The sequence below is a fragment of the Salvia hispanica genome, chromosome 2, assembly GCF_023119035.1.
Source record: "Salvia hispanica cultivar TCC Black 2014 chromosome 2, UniMelb_Shisp_WGS_1.0, whole genome shotgun sequence".
Lineage (NCBI taxonomy): Eukaryota > Viridiplantae > Streptophyta > Magnoliopsida > Lamiales > Lamiaceae > Salvia > Salvia hispanica.
In genome coordinates this window covers 8,548,893-8,564,417 of record NC_062966.1, presented here as the reverse complement: position 1 = coordinate 8,564,417, position 15,525 = coordinate 8,548,893, and the positions used below count along the sequence as shown (strand labels likewise).

The following is a 15,525-nucleotide window of genomic DNA, read 5'->3' as shown; positions in this document are numbered from 1 at the left end:
ATTGCATTATAATCTTTTATTGCTAAATGTTATGCAAAATGTTTTTTCTTTAAATATCTGTTTTTTTTCATTTTATCAAAGTGATTGCGTTTGATTATGATCAATTGAATTCGTCTCTCATTTATAGTAAGTTTTTCTTAGGGCCACGACGAATTCGTCCAATAATGATAACTTGGAATACGAGTTATAATAATCAATTTTGATAAAAAAAATATTGACCTGAAACTGTGTCACAATTCACAAATAGCCAAATAGGAAGAATAAAATATGGAAAATTTGCGCTTATCGTATTAAAATTTAGACTAAAGTTCAAGTTATATACATTTGCTAAGAATATTTTGGTGCGTGTGATAGTATTAATCATAAATAATTATATTTTGGTTTTAAAAAATTAACGGTCAATTATTTTTTAAAATAAAAAATGGTCTCGTACATTTGCGCAAAACAAAATCTATTTAGTTCCTTGTTAATAGAGACATTTTTTTTCGGCATAGAGTTTAAGAATAGTGTGTTAAATGCAGGGGCGTAGCCAGGATTTGACTTGAGGGGCAAAAATATATTTATAAACAAATTTTGTAGTAGTAGAGAGAAGGGCATTTAAAGAAGAATTTAAATAAATTTTAAAATTATTAAAAAAAATTCTATTGATGTAACCTTTTGAGGACCCAAAAAAGGTGAAAATTATATACACATTCCAATTTCGCTTAGACTCTTCACTACAAAAAAAGTCTATATTAGTGGCGAAAAAATAGTGGCGGAAATATTCCGCAAGAGGTATCGGCAGATGGCGGATAATCCGTCAAAGAAATTTAGTGGCGGAATTAACGGAAAAGTGGCGTATTTTAATTTGCATATCTGTAAGTGATTAATTCCGCCACTACAAATCATTTTTCAATAAAATATATAAATATTATAAAAGAATTATAGTGGCGGATTTTCCACACCGTTTTACCGAGCCCGAGCAAATCTAGCACATTTACGCTTTTCATTCCCTTCACTATTGCGCTAAATTCTTCCCCGCTCCGCCATTCCACGCAGCCCCGCCACCGCCATATTCGCCGCTCAGCCTTTCCACCGCCGTTTCGCGCTCTCCAGCTTCATGTTGTCGCCCACTCGCGTTTCACAACAACTGTCGTCGCCACCAGGTAATCCATGTACCATTCCATGCCATGGTCTTTGTGTGTGTGTCACGTGTTTAGTGTAAAGTGTAAAGTGTGGAAACTTTATTTGGGTTTGCTTGTAAAAATTAAACATTGATGAATGTTGTTGCAGGTTATGGCATGGAGTGTAGTAATTTCATGAAAGGTATGCCCCATACTATATATAGCAACTTCATTATTTCTTATTTTACTATTTCAGACAATAACAACATCTGCATTTCAGATATTTCAGTTTTTTAGTCTTACTCATATCTAAGATTTATTAGAGTAATAAAATTGGATTTTTAGTCATGATTTCCACTATTAGGCAACACCAACTTTCAATAATGATCGCAGTACTTTTTCAATAGTGTTATTATTTTCCCTTAATTTAGTGATTTGTTGCTTACAACAATTTCCTTAGTGTATAAGAAAACATGAAATTAAGGTATGTGATAAGAATTTGAAAATGAGTTTGGTGGCTTACTTTGGTTGATCTGGTAAATGAATCTTGAATTCATCGGCGAAGGAATGTATATCTGTTGTACAGTATTTCTTTTCCCATGCAGTTGCGAATGCTGAAACTAGGCGCTGCCCTTTCTCCATAATTTTTGTCCAACACATGATTAATTTTATGAACTCACATTCAGTAGAAGTGAAAGTTGTATACATTGTTTTACTGTAGGAGGAGATTGTTACAAATGACTAGGGATGTCAATCGGGTCGGCCCATCGGGTTTCGGGCCAACCCTATTCGGGTTGTGGGTCAATCGGGTGCGGGCTTGCCGGGTTGTGATTTCTTTCGGGTTGTAAAAGTTCGGCCCTAACCCTAAAAGCTCGGGTTTCGGGCTAGCCCGACGGGTTAATCGGGTTGCTACCGATAAGGTTAAGGCTCGAACAATCCAATAAATCATGATGAAAATTAGTATATTTAAAAAATATAAAATATTTTATTATGATAAATTTGATATATATGCTTAAACTCAATCATAAAATACTATTATTTGTGATATTTCGTTAAATTTTAATACATGTTAAAAATTTAAATATTCTTTTAGTGAGATTAATTTATTTAACAGTTATTATATTAATAAAAATTCAATATAATTTATATATTTACCATAAAATTGAAAGTTATCTTTTTTTAGTTATCTATGTCATAAAATTAATCAACGACGTGTCGAATTAGGAGTAAAAAATTGAAAAATATAAATTTTTTCGGGTTATCGGGCCAGCCCATCGGGTTTTCGGGTCTGGCCCTAACGGGTTGCGGGTTAATCGGGTGCGGGCTTATCGGGTTTTATTTTTATCGGGTTAGAAATTTCCGACCCTAACCCTATAAATTTAGCGGGCTATTCGGGTCAGCCCACGGGTTGCGGGCTATATTGACATCCCTACAAATGACTACTTAAAGTATAGCTGCTCAACCAATTCATTACACGAGAACTTCTATTCAGGTATTTCCATTGTAATAATAAATAGTGAATGCAAACTCTTAGATCATCACTTATGCATCCAATACATCTTTGTGTGAAAGATATTGACAATATATTACATACTGTTATCATCTATGTCATGACTTATGGGTATTTTTGTATTGAATTTATTATTGTTATTGTTGTTGTTGTTGCTATTACTAATGCTAAAGATTTTTGTCTCTGTGTTTGTGTGCTTTAGAGAAAGGAAGCAAATATCACTTGCAAAAAGCTCTAGCTAACAGGTATTTGTTATTGCTGGTCAAAGAGTAGTTATTATGATAAGTTTAGGAACAAGTTTTATAATCTTTATCATTATTCTGAATGCTTATATGATCTGGACGTCGTAGTATTTTATTATTCTTCAATTTCTCATGTGAATCAATAAGATATGTTAGGCCTATATATATTATGCATTGCAAACCTAAGGTTGAGAACTTTTCTGGTTTCTTACCAACTCTTGTAGTTTCATGTATTAAAAGCTGGCTCAAGAGATGAGTTTGATCAAAGATTTGGAAAAGAAAGAGACGGAGTACAAGGACGGAGTTCAAGAGACTGAGAAAGAACAAGATATGTGTAGATGATAAATTTTCCAACAACATTTCCACTAGACATGAGACTAAGAAGGAACATGAATCATCATTTGTTACTATTAACTAAAGTTTTAGAATTTGTATTGATGCTCAATAGTATTACACTTTGGTCTTATGAGTAATTAAAGAGTATTGGTGTATCTATTGTTACTTTTATCATGAAATATGTATTGATTTGTTGAAAAAATTATCGCAACAGGGTAGGTATAAAATAAAATAAATAAAATAAAAAATCTGTATAAATTGTGGCGGATTCGTTCTGCCACTAAATAGTATTATGTACTGGCGGAATAGTGGCGGAATTTCAGTGGTGGAAACAAGTTCCGCCACTAATAATGGCTCACCCAAATCCGCCACTATTTTAAACTTTTAGTGGCGGAATTGCTCTGGCGGACTATTTTCCGTGGCTAATCCGCCACTACATTTCTGTGGCGGAAAATATTCCGCCACTGATATTTTAGCGGCGATTATATTGCCACGGCACTAAATCCGCCACTAACTCGTTTAGTGACGGAAAAATCACTATTTAGTGACGGATATTTCCGCCACTAAATAGCGATTTTTTTTTGTAGTGCTTGATGTAGGATGAGTTTGTACTCAACAAACCTCCCCCTCAAACCAAGTCACATCAGGAACAGACACACGCAGTCGACACATTGAGACATTATGGGCTCGACTTAAACTTGAGTCATCCGGGCCTCATTAGACCTGGCTCTGATACCACTTGTTCGGATTGCCGACTGCAGCACTAGTTTAATATTGTTCACTTTGGGTCAAGCCTGCACAGATTTGTTTTTGGCTCGACACATCGAGACATTACGGGCCCAACTCGAGCTTGAGTCATCCTGGGCCCCACTCAACCTGGCTCTGATACCACTTGTTCGGATTGTCAACTAGTCCGCTTTGGGTCAAGCCCGCACGAATTTATTTAGGGCCACTCCCAAAAGGTCTCAAATTAATTGAGTTCAAACTTCCCTCAGACTCCCGATGTGAGTCTGGATTTGTACTCAACATATTAACCCATCAAATAGGTCAAACGACTTATCGTTATGTTTTGATGAAAGCATTAAATATGGAGCAAAACATAATGTTTTGGGCCAAAAATTGACAAATTTAATGTGTATGACTAGAAAGTTTTGTTGAACAAATGTATGTGACCAATTTTAAACTTTAATCTAAAATATACTACCTCCGTCCACCAAAATTTGTCTCACTTTGACCCGGCACGAGTTTTAAGAAATGTAATGGAAAGTGAGTTGAAAAAGTTAGTAGATTGTGTGTCCTACTTTTATATATTAGTTTTATAATAAAACGTGAGTAGGAATGAATTAGTGGAATATGAGGTCCACTACCAAAAATGGTAAAAGTGAAATGAGACAAATTTTGGGGGACGGACAGAAATGGAAAAATGAGACAAATTTTGGTGGACGGAGGTAGTATATAAAAATGTCATTAAGTTCGACATGGTGGTGAACCCGGTGACTGGTTGTTAAGCGTCTGGACCGTTTGTGTGAGTCATTGGATACGAAAAAGTAGTGAACTTGGTGATTCGTTGATAAGAACCTGGAGTGCTTACGTGAGTCAGCGGGTCGCTGGGTTCGACATAGTGGCGACCTCATGTTCTTTCCCCGGTTTTCGGTGGCTCACAGTTTCTATCCCACATGAATTTGAACACTACTTTCGGCTTACGGATCTCTAACACTCAAGACTTCCTCTTCAATGCTCAAGTGTTGGATGAATGTATTTAAGACATTTTATATTTTGCTGGTTATAACTCTCATCCGCGACCAGTGTAGGTCCTTGATCAGGTTTGCCACATTATGCGTGTTGGCTAGATTTGCAATAATGCTACACATAAGTTATTTTTGGTATTTCGAGCTTCAAATGAGATAATGCTCAAAAGTTAGTTCTTGCGTTTCAAGTTTTAATTTTAAAAGAAGATACTCAAAGTTAATTATAATCTTGAAATAAAATGACAGAGTAAGTGATGTGGATCCAAGTATTACAAGATCCATTTCCCAAGAAAAACCCAAATTGTAGGTGATTGATCTAATATTTTGGTGAAGTAGATTTTCTATTAATCAATAAAAGGCAATCCAACAAGAAATAAGACAACTAAGATGAATAAAAAAGGAAATAACATTGGATAATGTGGAAATTGGGATACATAGTCATTGATGAAGCAAGCTTAAGCACTTACAACATAGCGAACAATGCAACCATGGCTAGTTCAAGAGAAACAACAAACCTTGAAGCATACCTATACTCGATCCATACTTCATTAGGAATTGATGAAACAAGCAACCTAAATCTAGGAATTAGATAGGAAACCCTCTTCAAGAGGAACAATTCTCTCAAGCATATAGTTTCAGCCAAAATCTAGGAAAAGAAATGACATCAAAAGATATTTATACTAAGGGTCCAAAAATAGCAAATTTGGCCCACAAAATCTAAGTATCGGACAATTCACCCGGTCGGGTAAATTGGCGGGTGCAAAACACCCGGTCGGCTGTTCTTTCTGGACTCCCCCTTGCCATTCGCCATTTCACCCGGTCGGGTGATTTTCAGAGTGCAAAAAACCCGCCCGGGTGTTCCTTCTGGAGCTCCCCGCCTTTCTCTGCGCGGCTTTAGTAAATCGTCTATAACTCTCTCCACCGGACTCCGATCGAGGCGTGCAAGGTACCCACGCGAAGCTCTTTCGAGGAGGAAGACATTTGTGGCACTTTCAGAGTATTTGGACGCCATTTCGATAGGCGGAATACTTATTGAATCCAGCTGCATGTGCAAATTTTGACTTACGACTTCCTCCTTCCCCGGTTGGCCTTCATTTTTCAGCACGATCTTCACCGGCGGCTCCTCCGTCTTCATAGGCCCCTCCCACGTGGTTTTTTGAATGAACGTGGCAAGTCCTTCTCGAAGCCGCCTCGTCATGGCCCTCGTTGTGGGTCCGCCACGTGAGTTCGTATCAGTAAGTAGATTTTCTAAGCTCTAGATGTGATTTTATCCATATTACGTAAGTTATACTAGTCTTTTCTACATTATTCTCTCTCTTATTTTACATTTTCTTTATTTTAATTATTTATTATCATTTTTATAAAAACGAATGTAAAAAAGTCAACATGAGTATTAATGTAGGACAGAGGGAGTAATATTTCAACTTCTGAATGAAATGATGCTCAAAAGTTCCACATTTAATCATATACGAATAGTTAAAAGCAAAATATATCTAATGGTCTTTGTACTACATTTTAAATCATATATGAATACTTAAAAGGAAAAATATATCTGAGAGCATAGCAGTGGTAGCCGATCGCAAGGGCCGAGCGATCGGCCATCGGATCGCCTCCGATCGGCTCTGGGGAGGGAGCCCATTGCCCTTCCCCAACGCCTTCGCCCCATGCCCTATCAATCGCCCCAGCCGATTTTCATTTTTTTTTTAAATTAAATTTTTAATTTTCTTTTCCTATTATAAATACCTCAATCTCCACTCCTTCATTTCACACCCACATGAATTTTTCCAATATTGTAATACATCAAAGAATGAATTTATTATGTAATTTTATTTATATAATTTAGACATTTATGCTTTACTTAGTTTTTAAAATGAAATATATTTTTTTCCGTATATTATGTTGTCTTTAATTTACATCAACAATTAAAGTGGAATAAAATAGTGATGATGTAGAAATGAGATAGGCTATGGGAAGGACTCTCATTGCAGAGAGATAGACTCTGAAATGAGCTTGCTGATGTGACAGAAAAAAATGGAGATAGACTCTGAGATGGACTCTAGAAATAGGTCACTATTGCTAATGTTATAAAGATCTTTGCACTAATACATTTTAGTATTTCATTAGATCATTCTATAAATATTTGGTTCATTAGATCATTGTATAGATGCATTTTGTTTCATTGGGTCCTTTTACTAATTTTCGTTTAGTTAAATTCTTATATTAATGTATTTTGATTTAAAAGATTTATACCTTTAATTATATTTGGTTGGATATTTTATTTAACTTCATTATTTAATTTTTTTTTTTTTGTGTTAATTACATTTATCTATTTATTTTCTTATTTATTTTAAATTAATTCAATTGTAATACTAACTCACTTAACTCAAGAATCATTGGAAAAATTAAATACAATATTTATTAATATTGTCTGTTATCAATTTATAATTTTTTTCATTTTTTCAATAATTTTTTAGTTAATATCGCAATGTTAATTTTAAAATAAATAAGAGAATAAATAAATAAATTTAATTAATTCAAGAAAGTTAATTAAATTCTGAAATACTATAAATACATTACTATAAAGACCTAATGAAATGAAAAATTGTAAAACGATCTAGCGAAACAAATCTATTAATATAATGACTTAATAATGAACCAAAAATTTGTAGACCAAATAAATTGTATTAATACAAGTTTCTAAATGTGTTTATCCATCTTTAAATGATGAATGTAGTCTTAAATTATTTTAATTCGTAATTTTTCCTTCTCTAGATAAATATAACATGGTCCGTCTTTTAGAAATAAATTTTTATTTTATTTTAAAAAATAAATGTCATAATCCACTAATACTAATTCCACTTCTTTTTCTATCTTTCTCTCTCTTTAACCATTTTTTATTTTTTCTCTATTTAACTTACAAATTTTGCATTAAAATTTGTGTGAGATGAAGAGAGTAGCAATTGATTTTTTTTTTTTTTAAATGACTGAATGCTAGAGACTTGTAAATTGTAATTAAGGTACAATTATCACACACATCAACTAGGGATGTCAGTGTAATTACAATCCGATTAGTCCGAAGTCCTAGTAGAACTGGTCTAATTAGTTCACACCCGATTAATCCACAACTCAAGTAGGATTGATCCGAAATCCCCTGGCGAGATCGGATTAACAACCATACAAGCATGTGTGTAAGAGGGGAATAGATAACTAACGGTGAGATATGAATATGAGAGTTGGTAATAGCAATTTGACAAATTAAAATCATATGGCCTTAGAAATACATACCTGAGCTGCAGGAAGAAATGGAATAACCATAGAAATAGTAAGGTCGTATACAGATGAAGAAAGGGAATAATGAATCAGGCCAATCCCATTTTACATGGAGTAAGTAACAAATAAGCTATCCTATTCGATCAATTAAAATATTATTCGTCATCATCTTATACTGTATAGAAGTGTTGCAATCTTATCAAGTATACATCATTGCTTGTGGAAAACTACCGCCTTAAGCTCTCCACTATATACTCTGCATATAGATCCCTGCATCACACAAGCCATTGTATCATATCAAAATGGTGAAAATAATGAACTGGAAATGTTTGGTCAAACTAATTTAAATGAAAATCCAGAAAAGCATTCACAAAAGGTTACTAAGTTGATGGACAAGCTAAGGCTGAGGATGCTGATACATTATCAAATATGAGCACTCACATGGAAGATTGGACTGCTTCATAAGCTACCGTGGCGGGAAGAAAGTCATCGACTGCAACGTCCTTATTTTCATTTTTCTTGTCTGAGTGATTCACAGTTAAGATGACAATATAGAAAAGAACAAACAAACAGAATTAGTATAGTATTTTCTCAGAAGGATACAGTCTTCAAAGAAGCGGCGAATTTCAGCCAATCGGTGAGGCGGAAGCTCACTAATGTCTGTGTAATGCCGATACTCAGGATCGTCAGCACACACAGCAATTATCTTGTCATCTTTCTCACCCTGTTGTCAATAAACCAATTTCATGAATTCTGAGATGAATGTGGTCCAGGGGCAGTAAGTAACTGTACCTGATCAATCATGGGCATAAGACCTATTGCTTTGGCCCTGAGAAAGCAGCCTGGAAGGACAGGTTCCTGAATATACAAAATCACAATCACAATTACTTTTGCAAAGAGTTGTTCTTGAAAGAAGGTATCACCATAATATACTGGGTTTACCTGCATAATCACCAATACATCGATAGGGTCATTGTCTTCGCAGAGAGTGCGAGGGACGAAGCCGTAGTTGTGGGGGTACACAACTGATGAGTAAAGAACACGATCAACCTGTAGGTGCGAATAAGTTGACGATCAACCAAATATATCTTGCTTTCGATTTCGAAGATAGTAAACCTCATACCTTGATTAGGCCTGTTTTCTTGTCAAGTTCATATTTCACCTTACTTCCTTTACTTATTTCAACCACCTGCAATGATGATACAAGTTGAGAGTGGACTGAACTTCTGAGTAAAGCAAAGCAAAATCTGACAATCTCATAACAACAAGAAAGGGCAAACAACAAAAACTACCATTTCCATTTGGGAATGTATTAACAAGTTTTTTGGTACAAATGATGGAGATATTCACAATTAAACGCCCATCTAGGTGAACGAAAGTATCTTACACAGTTGAAGATAATTGGTGCTCCGGGTCCTACATCGGCAATAATGGGAAAAAAGAATAAGCATAGCAAGGCCAACTGAGTAATGGCAAATAAGGTAGATAGTCAAGATATGTACCTATCTCAAGTTCATGCCAGGGATGAGCAGCAGCAGTTTTCCTCGTCATGGAAGAGAGTATCCTTTCATTAAGAGGCAGAGGCGCACGTGAGGCCTTCTGGACGGCAGGAGATTTGCTTGGAATTTCAATTGGTGGAGCCATAACTGCAGGTGAAACTGATTAACATAAGCTAACAAGCTTGACAAAGAGTTTACTAAAACTCTGAAATGGATCACATTAGCTGTTGGTGCATTGAGATAAGGAGGTTTTGTGCTTCAGTTTTTTGCAGATGAAATGAACAAGATCTACCAAAAAAAAGGTTATCTAACTACCAGCCAAATGTACAAAAGAAACAGCAATAGATTAATGTTAGAGAATAGTGGAAGAGAGCATGCATGCAGATTCAAATGCACATTGTACTTCAAAATTAACAAAAAAATCGTTGATTTCGGCAAAAAAAGACGGGTGGCCAGAGCTGGAAAAATTCAAATACATTTTATGCATCGAAATTACCGGGAACAGATTAATGCACATCGTGCAGCTGAATAAAGCCTAAACAACGGAAGAAGTGCAGAAAATGGTGAGTAAACATGGAACGTACCCAAAACAATTACTCCTACTAAATACTGCTATACAAAAGCTCAGATCTGGAACATAATACGGAGCGTAGGAAGGAAGGCAGATTTTATACAGGAAATGGAAGCAACTATGGAGACAAGGCGGTTACCGCCATTTCAGACAGCATATTCTATTCGGGGAAAGCATCAAATACCAAAGTAAAAGGAAATTCGTTGTGTGTCTTATGAGTTATGACTATTTAATTTTATCGCCATGGAACTTTGTTGAGTTTTTCCCACAACCTTTGAAATTGACAAATAATATCACAACTTTCAAAAATTCTATCTATATTAATAGATTTAAGAATAAATTTGGAGGGTGTGCTTAAAAAAAAACTATTCTCAAAGATTGAAAATCTTGAAACTCTCAAGTTATTGTCGAGAAATTACGAAAAAAATCCGTATCATGATATTATTTACCGGGATTTTTTTTATCGGTGAGAAATAACAAACTCGGGGTAAAGTTCGTAATATTATTTGCAAAATGACGTGGCAAAGTGTCATTCGGTGGCATGGGACCTGTTTGTAGCTGATTTGATAACGATGGAAATTCCGACGGCCGTCACTTGCTAGTCTCGTTGCAACTGTAGTATTTACTGTCTAATTTCTTAGGCTCAGTTTATTGTCTAATGACTTCACTTCACTAGTTTACTTTTAAAACCGCCAGCTCCAATTAAACTGCAACTCATTCTTGCCATATAATAGTACTCCATGTCTTGTGGGAGGAGAAGAAGTCCAATTTGGTTAAATTAAAAAAAAAAAAAAAAGAATTTAGTTTGTTACACGGAATCATTTGATTAGATACATTTAGGGTCATGATTTTGAGATATAATGTCTCTACTAGAATTTAATTAGTAATTTAATAGATATTTTAGGTTAGAGGTGCCTTATATTACTAACTATTTAAATTGCTAACTCTGCTAACTAATCAATATAATATATTAAAAATATCAACACGGTGACATCAAAATGTCAACACATAATATCAATACATTATATTGAAGTTCAACAAAATTATGTGTTGAAATTTTAATATCATCGTGGTGACATTTTTAATATACTGTGTTGATGAGTTAAGAAAGTTAACAATTGATCCACTCCTTTTAGGTTAAATGTTATAATAAGATTTTATTTTAAATTTGCAAAAAACAAATCTGATCTATTTGATAATTATTTAAACTAAATATCCTATAATTATGAAAATGTATATTTTCAGATAATATATTGTTGATGCCCGATTATTTTGCATTATTTTGTGTATGATATGTTGTTGTTTGTACACCTTAAGCTTTAAGCTAATTACATTCTAGTATCATCATTTTTCGTTGTTCACATTAACAATGTGACATATAAATTCTTCTATAATGAGCACCCCGTTAATATTAACTTTATTTTGCTGTAGTATTTAGCATGAAAACTAATTTATACGATGCCCCAGAATTCTTACTATCGATTTTTTTAAGAAGATTAAATTAACCGATACAGAGAAGGTGACTTTTTTGGTTCATAAATTTAATTATAAAAAACTTATATATATTGCAACTAAAGATTATTTATTTTATTTAAAAAGGTATTGAAAGACAAAAATAAAACATATGCTGTGATAATCTTAGATGAAATTGTTATTCGGAAAGTGACAATGTTGGGGAATACAGTAGTATTTTATTGGGCTATACAATTTATAGTTTGAACGTATATTTCATGGCTAATAATCAATGTTCTAATTCTGGTTCTTGTGTTTTGTTTGTAAATTCAAAACTAAAAATAAATATGATTTCCATAATTCAAGAGATTTGTGGAAATTGATCTACCTATAAAAACTAGAGATATTACATTAATAAATCAATTCCCATAAATTTAAACGCACAGAAAAATACGGGGATGGACAAATTACTGTAAATTATATCTCTAGTTTAAAATCTTATTTCGATATTGGTGTCTGTGCACGTTATATATTCATGATATTGATTGAAACGAGAAATTGCTCAATATTTTTGTAGACAAAAAAAATGGAATTGGAAGTTGGAACATAGCTTCAAAGACTATGACTCGGTTCACAACTCGCTTTCACATAAATAAAACAAATACTAAAATGCTAAAACTAATTTGGCAAGTAATTCTGTCCCTAACTATCAAATTTTGATTGATGTACTTTATCCAACAAATCAACGATGTGACATCTTATGATCATTTCCTTTAAAAAAAGATTTATTGGTTATGATGTCAACAATTTAGTTTGGCAAATGCTTCTTCTCACGTAATCATATTATATTGTTTCATTATATTACTAAGTTTGTGTTAGGAGAAATGACAGATTGCAACCAATAAAATATGAAAGGAACTTTCACTTATGAGGAATGATGAATAATTCCAAGCACACTTTCATGTCGACCACACAACACACAATATTCAAGAATTCGCCCGCTAATAAAAGCATTCCCCGGATTTGATTGAAATAATGAATTTAAAAAACAAATAAACTTACACTATCTTCATTAATATTTAAATTATTATCTCGATCAATTTAGATCATACCAGTCACCGGTACATATGTGTGTTTCTCTGAGATCCAAAAGTATTGAATTTATATTTTGAATACATGGACAAAGTCTAGTGAAATGAGGAACAATTCCACATGTTGAAACCATGTTATGGCTTGTTACTTTTGAAACAATCACATTTCTATGGACTATGAATGCTTAGGTATATTGGCATTATTTGTGTTTGAAAAACTATTATATACAAGTGAGATCCGTATTCTATTAATTTTTATTGTATATAAGTGAAATCCATATTCTACTAATTTGGAACCCATATTTCATATTCCACGAATCATCATTCAATAGTTTCGACTTATTTGAAAAAAAAACTCACATTTCACTAACTTATTCCACTCACATTTCATTTGAAACTATTATATACAAGACTTATAATGCATTAATTTTTTTCCACGTACTCACTTTTCTTTACATTTCTTAAAACCCGTACAGCCAAGATTGAGACTCCTACTGACAGACTAAGGGAGTAGTAACTAATATTGCCATTATATTTGGGCCTCATTTTCATGGGCTCAAAATCCGTTTCACCTTCCTTTCCTCATGCGCCTAAAGTATAAATTCCACTTTATATTTTACTATCTTCGTCCCATTTTAGGAGTCCCGGTTGAGTTCGGCACGGATATTAAAAAATGTAAATGAAAGTTGATGAAAAAAGATAGTGGAATATGAGTTCTACTTTTTTATATTAGTTTTATAATAAAATGTGAGTGAAAAAAATATTAGTGGAACGTGGGACCTAATATCATTTATAGAATATTCCAACTGAGACTCCTAAAGTGGGAAGGGGGAGTACAATACTATGTGATTCTAACCAAATTCATCGGCCAAGAGAAACTATTGTGCATTTTTTTTTCCATGAGACATTATTGTATTTTTGAACGATGATTTTCATAACTGATGTAGCGTCAATATTGGCCTGTCACCAATTGAATGTGATTTGGGACCCAGCTGATGTGTAAAATTAAAATTAGAGCATTATAAGTATTTAATATTTTCACGAACATAATATGTATGATTATTTGATATCGTACAGGATCATTGTCTTGTTTGCTCGATCGATCTCAGAGCTCCCAAATAGTGTATGAATGTGTAAAAGGTGTTATGGTATTGTGTATGATAATTGAGAATGTCACAAACGAGTCATATGTCCCTATTTATAGTTCAGAAAGATCGTACTTCAAAGGGCAAGAAATATGGCGACATTGCGTTTCCCGGATGAAACTGCCAAATTGGTTCTTGTGCAAAGTCCAGGGCCACAAAAAAACTTGTCCATCCTAATGGTGGTGTACAAGCCCAATCCACAAATCCAATTATTTTTTTCATTCTTGGTATATTTTAATTTAACTAGAATAAAAATTATCGGACTATAATAATTAAAAAATATATAAATTAATTTTAAAAAAATTGAAATTACAAGTAAATATATTTATTGAAAATTTGAATTTCAATTATTTCCGTAATTAGGGTGTGAGTTGAAATCACAATCCTTAATTAAAAAGTTGACCAATTTTAATTGGGATTTAATTTTACAGCATATAGATAATTTGTTTCCTTAATTAATGCTAAAATAATGATTTGAAAACCGCATCCCGTTTTAATTATTACACACACTCTCCCTCTCCATATGTATATATTATGCAACTATTTCTCTCTCTTTCACTTCATCTTCTCCAAAATTTGTTTCCATAATAATTTGCACAAAAACCGGAAAAATTTGAACTACTTGGAGCGCCCATGATCCCCCCCCCGCCGCCGCCCCCGTGTCCTCAGCTATAAGGAGGTGCGGCCCGGCCAAGCCCCCGCTCGGGAGCTGCGGCTCCCTATTATGGACACTCTTATATCCTCTTGTCAACATTTCAATGAACCGCTAGGTTCGCTAGTGTGAAGTCAGCAGACCATTTGCTTTGTAAAAATTGAAATTCCAGCTTCAAATTCTACACATTTCAATTGTTTATCTCTTTTAAACCGTTTTTACTATTAAATCATTAAAAAAATTGATCAAACAACCAGTTGATACAAAGACACCCACCCAACCGTTGTACTCGAGGTCGTTGCCGACTACAAGCTATAGATTTGGCATTCGTTTTTTGGTGTCTCTGTATTGAACAACGTCGTCAACATGCTCAACCAATCCGACCTCTTTAGCGAAGTCTTGAACGGTAAAGCGTTGGCCATCAACTTCATCGCTAACAATCGCCAGTATAAAATGGGATACTATCTTGCCGACGACATCTATCCGAAGTGGCCAACCTTCGTGAAGACGTTCAACAGGGCGGCCGATGAAAAACAGGCTCTTTCTGCGCTGAAGCAAGAGGCTGCTCGCAAGGATGTGAAGAGAGCGTTCATGGTTCTCCATGCTCGATTCAACATTATCAAAGCCCCGGCTCGTACGTGGTTTACGCTCGACATCATGTATACGTGCATAATCTTGCACAATATGATTGTCGTTGACGAAGGACCTGAGCTAAGAAATTGGTTCTACCCTGAAACCCCGCGAAGCTCTACCGCAAGTAGTCCGCCTCGCAGTGGAGTGCATCCTTCTTTGCAAGAGCGGCTGTGTGTTCGGACAAGGACACATGATTCTATCGCCCTCGCCCAACTCCAGGAGGATCTAGTGGAACACATTTGGGCAAAATTTGACACCGTTAGACGCACATGA

The 15,525-nt window shown here is 34.4% G+C and overlaps 2 protein-coding genes and 1 long non-coding RNA gene across 4 annotated transcripts; 2 read left to right on the top strand and 1 right to left on the bottom strand.

Annotated features, from left to right (window-relative positions):
• Window positions 1-1,221: 1,221 nt before the first annotated feature.
• Window positions 1,222-3,356, top strand: LOC125203723. 2 transcript variants are annotated; one of them, XR_007173427.1, is made up of 3 exons: window positions 1,222-1,305; window positions 2,816-2,858; window positions 3,080-3,356. It is a non-coding gene; the product is annotated as an uncharacterized LOC125203723 (long non-coding RNA). The 2 variants fall into 2 exon arrangements; XR_007173428.1 differs by lacking the exon at window positions 1,222-1,305 and adding an exon at window positions 2,503-2,595.
• Window positions 3,357-8,230: 4,874 nt separating this feature from the next.
• Window positions 8,231-10,473, bottom strand: LOC125207733 (soluble inorganic pyrophosphatase 4-like). The gene is made up of 9 exons (XM_048107200.1): window positions 10,293-10,473; window positions 9,712-9,855; window positions 9,597-9,625; window positions 9,333-9,398; window positions 9,152-9,259; window positions 9,002-9,067; window positions 8,813-8,933; window positions 8,651-8,732; window positions 8,231-8,479 (listed from the first exon to the last, which is right to left on the bottom strand). Exons 2-9 carry the CDS (start codon window positions 9,851-9,853, stop codon window positions 8,437-8,439), a joined length of 657 nt encoding a protein of 218 aa, XP_047963157.1. The 5' UTR covers window positions 9,854-9,855; window positions 10,293-10,473; the 3' UTR covers window positions 8,231-8,436.
• A 4,512-nt stretch (window positions 10,474-14,985) lies between these two features.
• LOC125206224 lies at window positions 14,986-15,525 on the top strand. The gene has a single exon (XM_048105510.1). It carries the CDS (start codon window positions 14,986-14,988, stop codon window positions 15,523-15,525), a length of 540 nt encoding a protein of 179 aa, XP_047961467.1.

Bases quoted from the DNA above. Each gene is read 5' to 3' on its own strand.
- LOC125207733 (XM_048107200.1), bottom strand. From the start codon at position 9,853: ATGGCTCCACCAATTGAAATTCCAAGCAAATCTCCTGCCGTCCAGAAG. The intron at 8,733-8,812 runs GTATCCTTCTGA...TGAATCACTCAG, and splicing joins TCGCCGCTTCTTTGAAGACT to ACAAGAAAAATGAAAATAAG. The intron at 8,480-8,650 runs GTGAGTGCTCAT...TGTGTGATGCAG, and splicing joins GAAGCAGTCCAATCTTCCAT to GGATCTATATGCAGAGTATA.
- LOC125206224 (XM_048105510.1), top strand. From the start codon at position 14,986: ATGCTCAACCAATCCGACCTCTTTAGCGAAGTCTTGAACGGTAAAGCG.